Below are 12,963 nucleotides of genomic sequence, written 5' to 3'. Positions count from 1 at the left end.
ATAAGAAGACCTGGTTCCAGTCCTAGCTCTACCCTTTCTGGCTGTATCTCTGAGCAAGTTATTTTGCCTCTCTGAGTTTCAACTATAAAGCGAGGGGTTGGATTAGGTGACCACTTTAAGTTTTCCAATCTAGGGCAGAAGGGGACCCTCTGAGCTCCAACACCTCCTGAAGCAGCCACCCAGCCTGCTTTCTCTCCTAGCTTGCCTACGACTGGTGAATGGTGGTATGCTTCCTGGCCAAGGAGAAGCATGTTTACAGGAGGTCCCTGCCCTGCAGTGAACTTTTTAAGGGCAGGGGCCATCTTTGTAAGCCCAGCACTTACCTGGACATCTGATACGTGTAGCAATTTTCCATAACCATGGCTGTTGGCTAGCTGGATGAGTGGACATTATTTGTGTGTGTGATAATATCATCAAATCATGAAAATGTAAATACTTAGCAATTGGATCAAATGAAATCAGTCTAGTTTTCTACTTTTATCACATTCTCCTCCCTCTTTTTTCTCCTGCCAATTTGCCAGTTTAAGAAAAACAAAAAAATACAAGGACGAGACCCTTTCCCAAACATAGGAAGGTTTCAATAGAAATTGCTAATTTCTATAGCGTTATGTGTAGGACTTATTCAGGTGACTCTTATCTTCAGGTGCATTATACTAGTGTAGGCACTAGCCAAATGTATTATAATCATCTCTCATTGAGATGTAAAAAACGTCTTTTTGGTTATATTTAACAAGTATCTAAAAATGCTGTCATCTTGAATTGATGCCAGCAGATAATGAATCTCAAATTCCTTATGAATCTTGGTTGAATTTGTGGTGTGAACCCAGTTACTAAGATAGTTAGCTGTACTTTGTCTCTCAATCAGTACGTTTTCTTCAACTCCCAGCAAGGCCCCAGTAATGATCTTTTCTGTGTATATAGAAATACACATTTATTATAATATTGGAATTGTACTCTAGCATCATTTGCTAGGGAGTGAAATCCTGAATTAGAAAGATTAGTCTTGAACTTCATCCAAGGGATTTTTCTAGTAAAGGACCCAAGATGCCTCAGTTTCATGTGCTTTCTCTTATAAACCAGTAACTTTGTTGGGCTGCCCTAAGGCAGCATTCTAGAAGGGCTTCATCATCATTCTCATTAACAAATATTCATTGTGTGTCTACCATGTCTGAGGAACTGTGTGGGTTATATAGGGGTGTTAGATATGGACCCTTTCTAGCAAAATTATTTTTTTGGCACTATATGCATACATAGGTCTATTGCAGGTCTTAAAAGATTGCATTATAGTTATTTATCTCTTTCCCTCATAGGTTGTGAGCCTTTAGGGGTCAGGGACCATGTCTTCTCTCAAATGTTATTTTATTTTGGGGGGCAGGTGGAAGACCAGAGGGAGCAAACTGATGTCAGTAATTATACACAAAGATAATAATGAGAACAGCTAGTGATAATAGCTAACACTGACTGTGAGCACCTACTGTTTTCCAGGCCTTGTTTGGTGCACTGTACACTTAATAAATCCTCACAACCATCGGATAGGTAGATTCCATTCTTATGCTCATTTTGCAAAAGAAGATTGAGCAACTTGCCCAAGATCTCAAATCCTATCCGTGTTTGTCAAGGTTTGAACAAGGTCTGTCTTGCTCAAATCCCAAGCAGGTTCTTTCCACTACTCTCTTGCTGTGTGTGTGTGTAGTAATCTCTTCAGACTCCTTTAGATAAAAGCTACTCTATGGGAAGTGTCTAATTAATTAATCTAGGGTCTTTAACTTCTGACCTGTATTCTGTCGTGGGTGTATCACAGCACAAGGAAACTATTTTCCTGACCAGACAGTAGTGTTAGTTACTATGGAAACACATAACTCAGATCTAACTAGGTAAGCAAAGGAGGCACTCAGAATTACACAGCCAGAATTTAGGAGAAGGGCCTTAAGAAATGATCTGGTCTGATCCCCTAATTGATTACACGTGGCAACAAAGGATAAGAGAGGTCCAGCGACTGTCCCTAGGCTACCCAGGTAGTTACTGACAGAGCCAGGGTGTGAATCTAAGCCCTAAACTTGGTCGTCTTTCCACCATGTTGTGTTTCTTGGCCTTCTTTGTTTTCTGCTACTTTTAAAACAGGTCTGGTAGGAATTTCTTGCGTTGTGCAAGAATTTATTAGTGCTTCAGTTTTGAAATGCATTTTCCTATATCCATAGGTTAGACCTGAAAGTGGGAGATAGCTTTATTTTCAGTCTAATCCCATTCTGTCTAGAAGCATGGAGAACTTTTCAAGCTGAGTTTATATGGCCTTTGGAAGTCTTTTAAATTTTTATTGTTCAATTTTTTTTTTTTAAAGAAGTCACCATCATTAGGTGTGTGAATAATGGTGAAACTTGCAGACTCTGTGATATGCCTACTGATAATTTCAGTAGGAAAATAAATGCAGGAAATAAATGTCAGTACAAATTCCTCCTCTACTTTTGAGCTCCTCAGGAAGGGCTTCAAAGATGCCATATCCATTCCCAGATTCCAAAAGGAGGCAGGACTACTGTGATAATTATTCCCGAGTCTTGTTTTCTGTTGTTGGCACTGCTCCAGGCAGACCTACCTCTAAACCAGTTGCCACGTAACATTGCTTGCCAGGAGTCTTTGGAATGGCCAAATGGCTGTGAAGGACTTGACATGTGTACTCAATAGATAAAGGAAAGAGAAGGTCCTGTGTCAAGGATGTGCTTACCTTGTTCACGGTCATATAGAAGCCAACATAGCAAGCCCTGTATACCCTTCCTCTGTTGAAAACAAAGCACTTCCTGGCAGTGGGAGTGAATGAGTTTGATTTCATCCTTTGTCGTAGCAAAGAGATCATGGGGATAGAGGCAGAAGAGTTGGATTTTATTTACCACTGGACTTGGTGGCCTTGGAGGGAAATAAGTTAACTTCTCTGAGCCTCAGTATTCATCTTTAAGGTGGAAAGAGATTTTAATAATCTAAAGCATTATGTAGAGGTTCTTTCCCTATATGGAGGAAAGGACTTTTTCCCCATATCAACTGGGAAACTTCTTGTGAGAATCAAAAAGGAAGCAGATAAAGATGACTTTTCTTTATCTTTCCTTCCGCACCGTATTAGTCTGTATTAGTCATATTAGTCTGTGTTCTCTGAGAACAAATGCTGAGACAGTATTAAATTCTGTGGGAGAAAATGGGAGGCATCTGGGAAAGGCTGGGATAGCTGTAAGACTGCAGGGCAGGTCTGCCCTGAGAGCAGGAGAGAGGGAAGGAAGGAAGGTTGAGAAAGGTTCTAGACTGCAGTGTGGTCTGAGAAAGGCGTGGCAAGACCTCAGGGAGTTCTGAAGCCAAACTCATCATCTGTGAGGGGATTCCCACATCTCCCAGGAACAGGCCTGCCTTGGTATCCCTCCATGCATGGCCCCTGAATGAAGGTGATAGTGGATTTCAGAGTGCAGCAGCTGGGGCCCTTGGTCAGGCCTCCCTGTCATTGGAGGTCTGTGGCCTACACTCTTGTGACCATACCTTCATTTCTCCAGAAAAATTTGACTCGCCAGTATATGAAGTGGAGCCTTCCTTCAAGTTTAGCTACTGTATCTCACTGATTTTTTAAATTACCTTGGAGCAAGGAATTCAAAAAGAGAGAAGAGAAGCAGGAAGGAGAGGTACAGAGAGAGACGGGCTAATAAACTCTAGTGCTGAGACCTTCTAAAAGGCTCAGCAGTGCCATGGGCATCCTCGGTAGGCATGAAGGGGACAGGAGTAAGAGAAAGGAGTTACACGTGTACTCACACGGAGGTGGGGTGTGGCAGAATGCCAGGGAGTTGCCCCTGGGCATTGATCGACCTGCGCCAACAGGCACTCCCTCCCCACTCATAATTTCTTCCCCCATTCCTTTATATTTCTGGAACCAGCAAGGAGGTAGATCTTCATCTTCCTGAGCACTTAGCTTATTCGCCTCCCTGCTACTGCTGCTCCTAGTGCTCATGCACTGAGCCCGGACTGGACGTGGAAGGAGGCTGAAGGCCAGCCCTGCTCTGCCCAGGCCTGCTGGTCCCCCTGAGCTGTTTCCAGTAAATAAGGCTGCAAAGGGCCCTCCTTCCCCAGAAGGCACTCGGAGGTGCTGACAGCTTTAGAAGTGCGTGCCCCCTCCTCTCCTCCTCCTCCTTCCTTCCATTTCCATCTGGACTGAAAATGTCTTCATTTCCTGGTGTGCCATGGAGACCACAGCCAATGCTGGACAGTGAGTAGCAAAACTGAGAGTTCCCCCACATAGCTACCAAGACTCCAAGTCCTTATTTTCAAGCATTAAAAAAAAAAAGGCGGGGGGGGGGGGAGTGGTGCTTCATGTATAGCTCGGAGCTATGAAAATTTTCTGACAACTGTTAAACTGAGTTTGGCTATAGTTATTGTTCAGTGATATATCTCTGTCCTATCTGTGGTTGAAGCCATCTTTGATTAATAATACATCAATCTGGAAAATCAGGTTTCCTTCCTATTTTCCTTATTTCAAACATTTTTTCCTAAGTTTTTTTCCTTAGAAGAGTATTTCCATATAGAAAAGTGAGTAGGGGGTTGTTTGTGTTGTTTTCTTCTCTTCTTTAAAATACGTAAAATACTTGCAAAATAGAGGAGCAAAGAGAAACCATTTTAGACCAAGAGAAAAGAAAAAAATTGTTCTTGAGTTAAGACATTGGTGACATACATAGAGTCACGTGCAATATGTAAAGCGGAGCCTCCCTCTAAATTAAGCCACCCGTCATATTGCATTGCCTCAGAATTGGACCAGAGCAGTGGAGTCAGCACTGGTCTAAAAATCAGGAGAATTGATTCTAGTCTTGACTGGGCTACCAACTAGGGGTGACATCTTGCTTTAGTGACAACACTGCTTAGAGTATTATTTGAAAGAAGTAGGGCAGGAAGATGTTGAGTCGATGTGTAGGAGAGGTGGAGACCCTTTAGCTCTAAAGTTCTTGGATTGTCATTCAGGCCTTGAGGAGATTGGGTTCAAAAGCTCCAACCACATTTGCCTTGGGTGGGTTCTTGAATAACCAAAACATTGGTGAGTCCCTGCTACCCCAAACCTATTGGATTATCCTAATAATTTCTGGATCTCGTCATAGATTAAATATAATTATCCAAAGATTACTGCAAGACCTTTAAAGGAGACTGGATTTTAATGGGATTTTTTCAGAAAAGGAAAATAAGTAGGTAAAAAGATCTTTGTGGTTTTTTTCCACACTCTGCAGGATATTCCATATGGGTGCTGGGACCTCTTTTAAAAGTAAAGTATTTCTGGCTTCTGTAGACCCTGCTAATGTTCATTCTTATTAGATTAACACAAGGTACCCCAGGAACCTGGTTTCTACACCCTGCTATTCAGGTCTGCCAGAGAAAGAAAATAGTTGGTCTGTATTACTTTGCCTCATTATTCTTTTTAATGCATGTCTTAGTTACATTCTTTAAAATTGCCAGGAAGAGCCTTGCCCGGGTTACCTTAGATGGAGGCGTATCAAGGGGCTCAGAGGGACCGCGAGCTGGCACTCGATGCATCCTCTCAGCATCGCAGCCGATTTGAGTGGAAATGTGTATGTGTTGGTCATAAAAATTGTCTGCCGTTATTGGGGGCTCAGCCCAGACTCTGTCAAGGATTTGATATTCCCCAAAGAGGGGATTTGATTGGGTAGAGTTGGTTCTTTTTATTGTAGAGCTCAACGATTGGGCATGTGGATGCCAGTCCCTCAGGGGTGCTCGTCCTCCCCATGGTCAGTCAGGTGCGGATCCTCAGCCCCATCGGTCACGGTCAGGTCAGCAAGGCTGGTTTCATTACACGCACCCAGCGTAAACCAAATCACCTACATGCAGAACGATCTTTGGGGCTGCTTTCCTCAGAAAGGGACTGTGGATGTGGCAGTGTCTTGGAGTGTCATGGCCTCTTTGGTACATTGAGTCATTTGCTCCTCTGCTAACTTTGAAATGCAAAGCAGAGCAGCAAGGACACTTAGGAGCAGACTTTCCTCAATAGTAAGAATAAGAGAGAAGTGAGGATCCAGCACCTCCGGAGCAGAGCAGCCCCTGCTGTTAGCCCACCAAGTGTTTCATTCACAGCAACCACTCATTAGTGGTATGGAGGGTGCGCCCTGGCCAGGGACAGGGGTTAATGGGATCATGGCCAACTGACTGTCTCTGGAATGTCAGGGGACCCTCCCTGTGCCAGGCCTCACTGAGACTCCAAGGGAGTGTGCAGTGTCAGAGGCCAAGTGGGAAACCTAGACTTCACCACCACCTGGCAGAAATACAGTGGCATCTTGTCCCTTCCCTTGTTTGAGCAGTGTCACAGGGAGACAGTTAACACAGAAAGCTCAAATAACATCTAGGGCCTTATAACACTCAAAATGTCCAGGTTTCAATAGAAAATCACTCACTAGACCAAGAACCGGGAAAACCTCATCTTTAGTGAAAAAAGGACAATCCATAGGTGCCAACACCAAGATAACAGAGATGTTAGAGTTATCTAAGATTCCCAGGCCGATGTCACAAAAACACTTCCATGAGCAACTACAAGCACTCCTAAAACAAGTGAAAAAGTAGAAGGTCTCCGTGAAGAAATACAGAAAAACCAAGTAGAAATAACAACTGAAAAATACAGTTCCTGAAATAAACTCAGTAGATGGACTCAACAGCAGAGAGTAGGTACTTCATAAACCTTGCTGCCAGAATGGAATTGAAAAGCACAGGCGGAGTATGTGGTCATGACTGTAGATGTGGTTTAATTTAATATTTATGTTATGAAAAATCTGCCGCAAGAGCAAACCATATTTTAAACACATTATTTTGCTGTTTGAAGAATTCTTATGCTGAACAGTTATATTGTGTGTTTAAAATAGGCATCCCAGTATTTGGACTTTAACACTGAAAAATTTCAGTGGATAAGTTGGAAACCAGCCTAATGTGTGCCAGCTGTGGGGCAGCTAACACGTGCTCCCCAGTCTTTGCTGGATTAGGAGGAATGTCAGGGCTGGAACGTTGGAAGGAACGTGACTGTACACAGTGCCGACCAGGGATCCACTTCAGAGCACCACGTTTTCAAGGGGACACGTGTTAGCAGAGTATGTACAAAGAAAGCCAACTATGGTAGCAAGAAGTCTGGAAAACTTGTTAAGTGAGGGATGTTTACAAAACCTGGGATTATTTAGTATAAAGAAGGAGCTCTGGACTTGCTGTATTTATATATTTGAAGGGGTTCTTATTGAGAAAAAGGGATTAGTTTCCTTTTTCTGTGTTGTTCCCCATGGGTCATTCATATATTTAAATTTTATACAATAACCAGTAGAAATTATAGGAAGACATCTTTTAAAAAAATACTTAATTTTTTTTGTTTTTGGATATTGAATGCTTATAAGTCAGCCTAAAATCCACCTCTATGGGTCAGATTGGTGTTGAACCAAAATTCAGGGATTAAATGAGGGGTGTGTGTGTGCACGCACTGGGTGTATATAGTGTTGTGTTTGAGTAAAGCTGCTGACAAAATGCTTCTTCCTGATGTCACTGCAAGGGCCTGGACATTTCCCCTAGTCCCTATTAGAGGCTAACAGTCTCCAAACCCTGATATACTTTGAGAGTTGCCACCTGTGCATTATCTCTGAGGCATCCACATGCCAAAAGCACTCAGTTAATCCACTTTATACTTTCTTACTTCCCTCCCTCCTACTGGTCTTTCTTTTGCGGATGAGTGTGTTCTTCTCTGATTTCCCTGGACGGCACTCTGTCCAGTGAAGGTGGAGCAGGATTCTCTGTCCCTGCACCTGGGGTCAGATCTGAGGGCTGTGGTTGGCTGCTGACCCTGGGCTGCCCCTCTACATTGGGGTGCTACTCCCCTGATCCAGCACTGCTCTTGAATCCACTGTCCTCCCACCCTTCATCCCCATTTTCATTCTCATCCCCGGTTCAGACGGTCTCCTTTGTGTTCACAATAAGTTAGATTAGCAGCCGGAATGAACGGCCTCTTGCGAGTAACTCTGCAAACATACTAGTTAATTTACCTGGCTCTCTGGAGCTGTTCTCCCCCTTTAAGGGAGGGTGGGTGGGATCTACATTTCATTTGCATTTTAATAGCATCGTTGACTTCTCCTGAAGGCTTCTCTTTGCCCCCTTCTCCCTTTTGTTCCTCCTGCCTCTCCCACTCCTCTGGATTGACTATAGTCTTTATTTTTTCTTATGATTTCTCCAATAAATTTTTATTTGGAGTCTTCCTGGGGTCCTGTGAGGCCTCCTTGGCTCTGCCTAACTTCTGTGCCTTGGAGAGACACTTTCTAAAGTGCTTGAAGGAAACTGATCAGACCAGGCACATTTTTCACTTGTCCTTTTGGAGCAGTCAACTCCAAGCCTCTCAGAGGGAAAAAAGGCAGGCCAGAGCTAGACGCCTGTGTTTGCTTAAGTGTTAGTAGCTCAATGTGTGCCCTGGTTCTGTAGCGGACGGAAGACAAGCCTAACTTATTTATTTACAGCTTCTTTTATTGCAGAAAAAGGAGTGGACATGGGATGAGAGCAAGATGCTGGTGATGCAGGACCCCATCTACAGGTAAGAGCCCAGTACTCAGGACGTCTCTGGGCCTTCTCCTGGAGCCATCTGTTGGCTGGTGGGTCCAGACACATTTAAATAAACTACCGTTTTTCCTTCTGAGACATGCTTCTATTAGATGTAAGTACAAGAAGTAAATCTGCCTTATCTTTAAGACAGAAGAAAATTATTCTGGTCATGCTGGATTGCATTAACTAACTATAGAGTATTTCTGCTTGGTGTTTTTTTTTTTTTTGAGACAGAGTTTCGCTTTGTTGCCCGGGCTAGAGTGAGTGCCGTGGCGTCAGCCTAGCTCACAGCAACCTCAAACTCCTGGGCTCAAGTAATCCCACTGCCTCAGCCTCCCTAGTAGCTGGGACTACAGGCATGTGCCACCATGCCTGGCTAATTTTTTTCTATATATATTTTTAGCTGTCCAGATAATTTCTTTCTATTTTTTTTTTTAGTAGAGACAGGGTCTCGCTCTTGCTCAGGCTGGCTGCTTGGTGTTTAATTCAAATCTCTTGGTTGTAATTGGAGACCTTTTCAATTTGTGCTAAGTTTTGTCCCACCTGAAATTCCATAGTTGCATTTATATTAATTAGAATGAGAAAACTGGATTTTTCCATCACCCTCTGTTCACAATTTCCCACAGTTTTCTCTTCCACCTTTCTGCCCTTTAGAAATTAAGCGTAGATGAGGGCTTCATGATTATGTAGGAAGGCAGAAAGTCACAAATGTCATCTCTAGTGCTATGATCTGAATATATTTGTCCCCCCAAAATTCATATGTTGAAATCCTAACCCTCAGGGGATGGCATTTGAAGTTGGGACCTTTGGAAGTGATTAGGTCATGAGGGTGGAGGCTTCATGGTTGGGGTTAGTGCCCTTATAAAGAGAGACCCCAGAGCTAGCTAGCCCCATGGTGGTATCCTTCCATGTGTAAGGATACAGCTAGAAGCTGCCATCTGTGAACCAGAAAGGGGGCCCTCAGCAGACACCGAATCTGCTGGTGCCTACTTTTGGACTTTCCAGCCTCCAGAACTGTGAGAAATAAATTTCTATTGTTGGCCGGGCGTGGTGGCACACACCTGTAATCCTAGCACTCTGGGAGGCCGAGGTGGGTGGATCGTTTGAGCTCAGGAGTTCGAGACCACCCTGAGCAAGAGCGAGACCCTGTCTCTACTAAAAATAGAAAGAAATTAGCCAAACAACCAAAAAGATATAGAAAAAACTAGCCGGGCATAGTGGTGCATGCCTGTAGTCCTAGCTACTCGGGAGGCTGAGGCAGAACGATTGCTTGAGCCCAGGAGTTTGAGGTTGCTGTGAGCTAGGCTGATGCCACGGCACTCACTCTAGCCTGGGCAACAAAGTGAGACTCTGTCTCAAAAAAAAATAATAAATAAATAAATAAATAAATTTCTGTTGTTTATAAGCCACCCAGTTGGTGGTGCTTTATTGTGGCAGACTGAACTGACATAATTGCTCACCCAGAAATTGCTTTCATAGTGAGACTGGTATGACTTCCTTAGGGAGTAAATGGCTGCCATCTATGTGTATTTCCCTGGGCAGAAGAACACCAGATGGCAGTAACATGCAGAAAGCCAGGGCTCTCCCAGAAACCATGGCAGGCCTTGAATCATGGGTGTCATTCTTGTGTCCTGGGTCTCTGCAGACCAAGCCCCACCTCCCCCCTACTTGCTTCCTGTTTTTCTTCACTAGGAGACTGGCCATTCCTTTAGGAATTTGGAGACTTAGAGTTAGGTTTTGATTTTGTTTCCTCTCACATTACTGCCATGCCTTTTTTGACAAAGTGGATAAGGGTTGGACCTCAGCGGTGAAGTTGGCAGTGTGGTAGCCCTGTCTTCTAGTCAGAGAGCAGATGCCTGTGAAATGGAATTTCCATTCATTCAAACATACAGGTGTGAAATACTCATGCCAGGTGCTGTGCCAGGTAATTTAGTAGCTTACTGAAGTTAGTGAGTCAGGGTTCCTTGTTGTCAGGGAGTTTTAGTCTAGTAGGGAAATGGAGTCCTGAACAGGTGGATCGCTGTGGTACAAGATAGTGTGTCCGACAAAATGAATTTCTTCCTCTGTGTTCCTGTTGTACTTTTTAATGTTTCTTGAAATAGTTGTTATAGTGTACTATTCCTTTTTTTTTTTTTTTTTTTTTAATATGTTGGTCTTTTGCCACTAGACTGTGAGGCTTTTGAGGGAAAAAACCATGCCCTCCTCACTTTTGCATATATCTGGAGCCCAAGCCTGTGTCTGGCCCACATGAGGCACTTAATACTTGTGCAATGGGTGGGTGTATAAATGCATTAATTAATATCTGAACATTAGTATAAGCGTGATGGTGATTCACCAGAGGGAACAATTAATTACCTTTGACTTGAGTATAAGAAAATGCTTTAAGAAGTAGATTGCATCAAAGCCTGGCTTGAAGAATGTAAATGGACAGACCTCTGTCATTTGCACATTGGGAAGAGTTTCTTAGTTGTTTCTTTCTTTCTGCCCTTTTTTTTTTTTTTAATGCTGGTACCATATATATAAAAATGTGACCTCTTTGTGGATGCTGATTATGAGTTTGAATCTTGCCCTTTTACTGGTTGAAAGAAAGGACTTTCCCCAAAGTTTTTACATATCCCAAACAAGCTGCTGGTTTTGTTTATTTTTTAACAGCTTTATTGAGGGATAATTAGCATACAAAAATTGAATATTCTTAAAGTGAATAATCTGGTAAAATTTGACACATGTGTACATTTGTGAGTCTATCACCTCAGTCAAGATGATGAACAAATCTGTCACTCCGATAAGTTTTCTTATGACTTTTTGTAATTCTTCCCTTCTACCCCTCCCTACTCCTTCCCCCCAACCCCTGCATCCCCAAGCTACTACTGATCTCCTTTCTATTATATGGATGAGATTGCATTTACTAGAATTTTGTATAAATAGACTCATACAGTATATCTTTTTGGAGGGGGCCATAACATAATTTACTTAGCCATTCATGTGTTGGTGGATGTTTTGGTGGTTTCCAGTTTTTGGCTATTACAATTAAAGCTTTTCTGAATGTTCATATACAAGTCTTTGTATGGACATACACTTGCATGTTTCTCGGGTCAATACCCAGGAGTCCAATGGCTGAGTCATATGGTAGGTACATGTTTAACTTTTTAAGAAATTGCCAAACTGCTTTCTCAAGTGCGATACCACTAGTGGTGGGTGAGAGTTCCAGTTCCTCTACATCTTTGCTAACATCTGGTATTGTCAGTCCTTTTAATGTTAGCCTTTCAAATAGGTGTGCATTAGTATCTCATAGTGGTTTTAATTTGCATTTTCCTAATGTCTCATGATATTGAATCTTTTCATCTTTATATACCATTAGTATCTTTTTTTGAAACATCTGTTCAAATCTTTAGCTTATTTTGTTTTCTTATTGAATTTTTGAGAGTTCCTTATAAATTCTGGATATAAGTCTTTTATCACAGCAGTTCCCAACCATTTTGGCACCAGGGACCAGTTTCATGGAAGACAATTTTTCATGGACTGGGGAGGGGGTGGGCGGAGCCCAGGCAGCGATGTGAAACCCTGTTTTCCTAATAGGCCACAGACCAGTACTGGGCCACGGCCTGGGGGTTGGGGACTGCAGTTTTATCAGATACATGATTTATATGTATTTTCCCCAAGTCTGGCTTGTCTTTTCTTTTAATGGTGTGTTTTGAAGAGCAAAAGTTTTAAGTTTTGGTGAAGTTCAATTTATCATTTTTAAATTTTATGGATAATGCTTTTGGTGTCATGTCTAAGAAATCTTTGCCTGACTCAAGGTCACGAAGATTTTTTGTGTTTTCTTTTAAAGCATCACGTTACAGTTTCAGGTTTTATGTTTAGGTGTATGATCCAATTTGACTCAATTTTTTATATAGTGTGAGGGATGGATCAAAGTTCTCCTCCTCCTCCTCCTCCTCCTCCTCCTCCTCCTCCTCCTCCTCCCCTGCCTTCTTTGCCTCCTCCCCCTCCTCCTTTGCCTCCTCCCCCTCCTTCGCCTCCTTCCCCTCTCCCCTCCTTCTCCTCCCTCTTCCTCTCCCTTTTCACAGTGGATATCCAGTTGTTCTAGCACTATTTATTGAAAAGACTATTCTTATCCACTGAAGTGCCTTTGCACCTTTATTAAAGATCAGCTATCCGTATCTGTGTGGTCTGTTTCTGGACTCTTTATTCTGGTACCTTCATCTAATTGCCTGTCTTGACACTAGTACCACACTGTCTTGATCACTGTAGCTTAATAGTAATCCTTCAAGGCAGGTAATATTGGGCCTCCAACTTTGTTCTTCTTTTTCAGAGATTTTTTTCAAGTGATATTAGTATGGTATGTCTTTTTCTGCCCATTCACTTCTAAGAAATATTTTTTTGGGG

General features: G+C 42.6%; 1 protein-coding gene across 3 annotated transcripts in view; it reads left to right on the top strand.

Moving 5' to 3' along the window:
* LOC138390738 (carboxyl-terminal PDZ ligand of neuronal nitric oxide synthase protein) overlaps window positions 1-12,963 on the top strand; it is a 283,588-nt gene that overhangs the window by 192,997 nt on the left and 77,628 nt on the right. For 2 of the 3 annotated variants that reach the window (XM_069480285.1, XM_069480286.1), the window contains exon 4: window positions 8,511-8,569. In XM_069480285.1, coding sequence (XP_069336386.1) covers window positions 8,511-8,569 — 59 coding nt within the window. Of the gene's footprint in view, window positions 1-8,495; window positions 8,570-12,963 lie in introns of all 3 variants that reach the window. The other variant, XM_069480284.1, reaches the window with a different exon arrangement.

This window comes from Eulemur rufifrons, chromosome 8 (genome assembly GCF_041146395.1).
Source record: "Eulemur rufifrons isolate Redbay chromosome 8, OSU_ERuf_1, whole genome shotgun sequence".
NCBI classification, from domain to species: Eukaryota; Metazoa; Chordata; class Mammalia; order Primates; family Lemuridae; genus Eulemur; species Eulemur rufifrons.
This window is presented reverse-complemented; position numbering and strand designations above follow the sequence as displayed.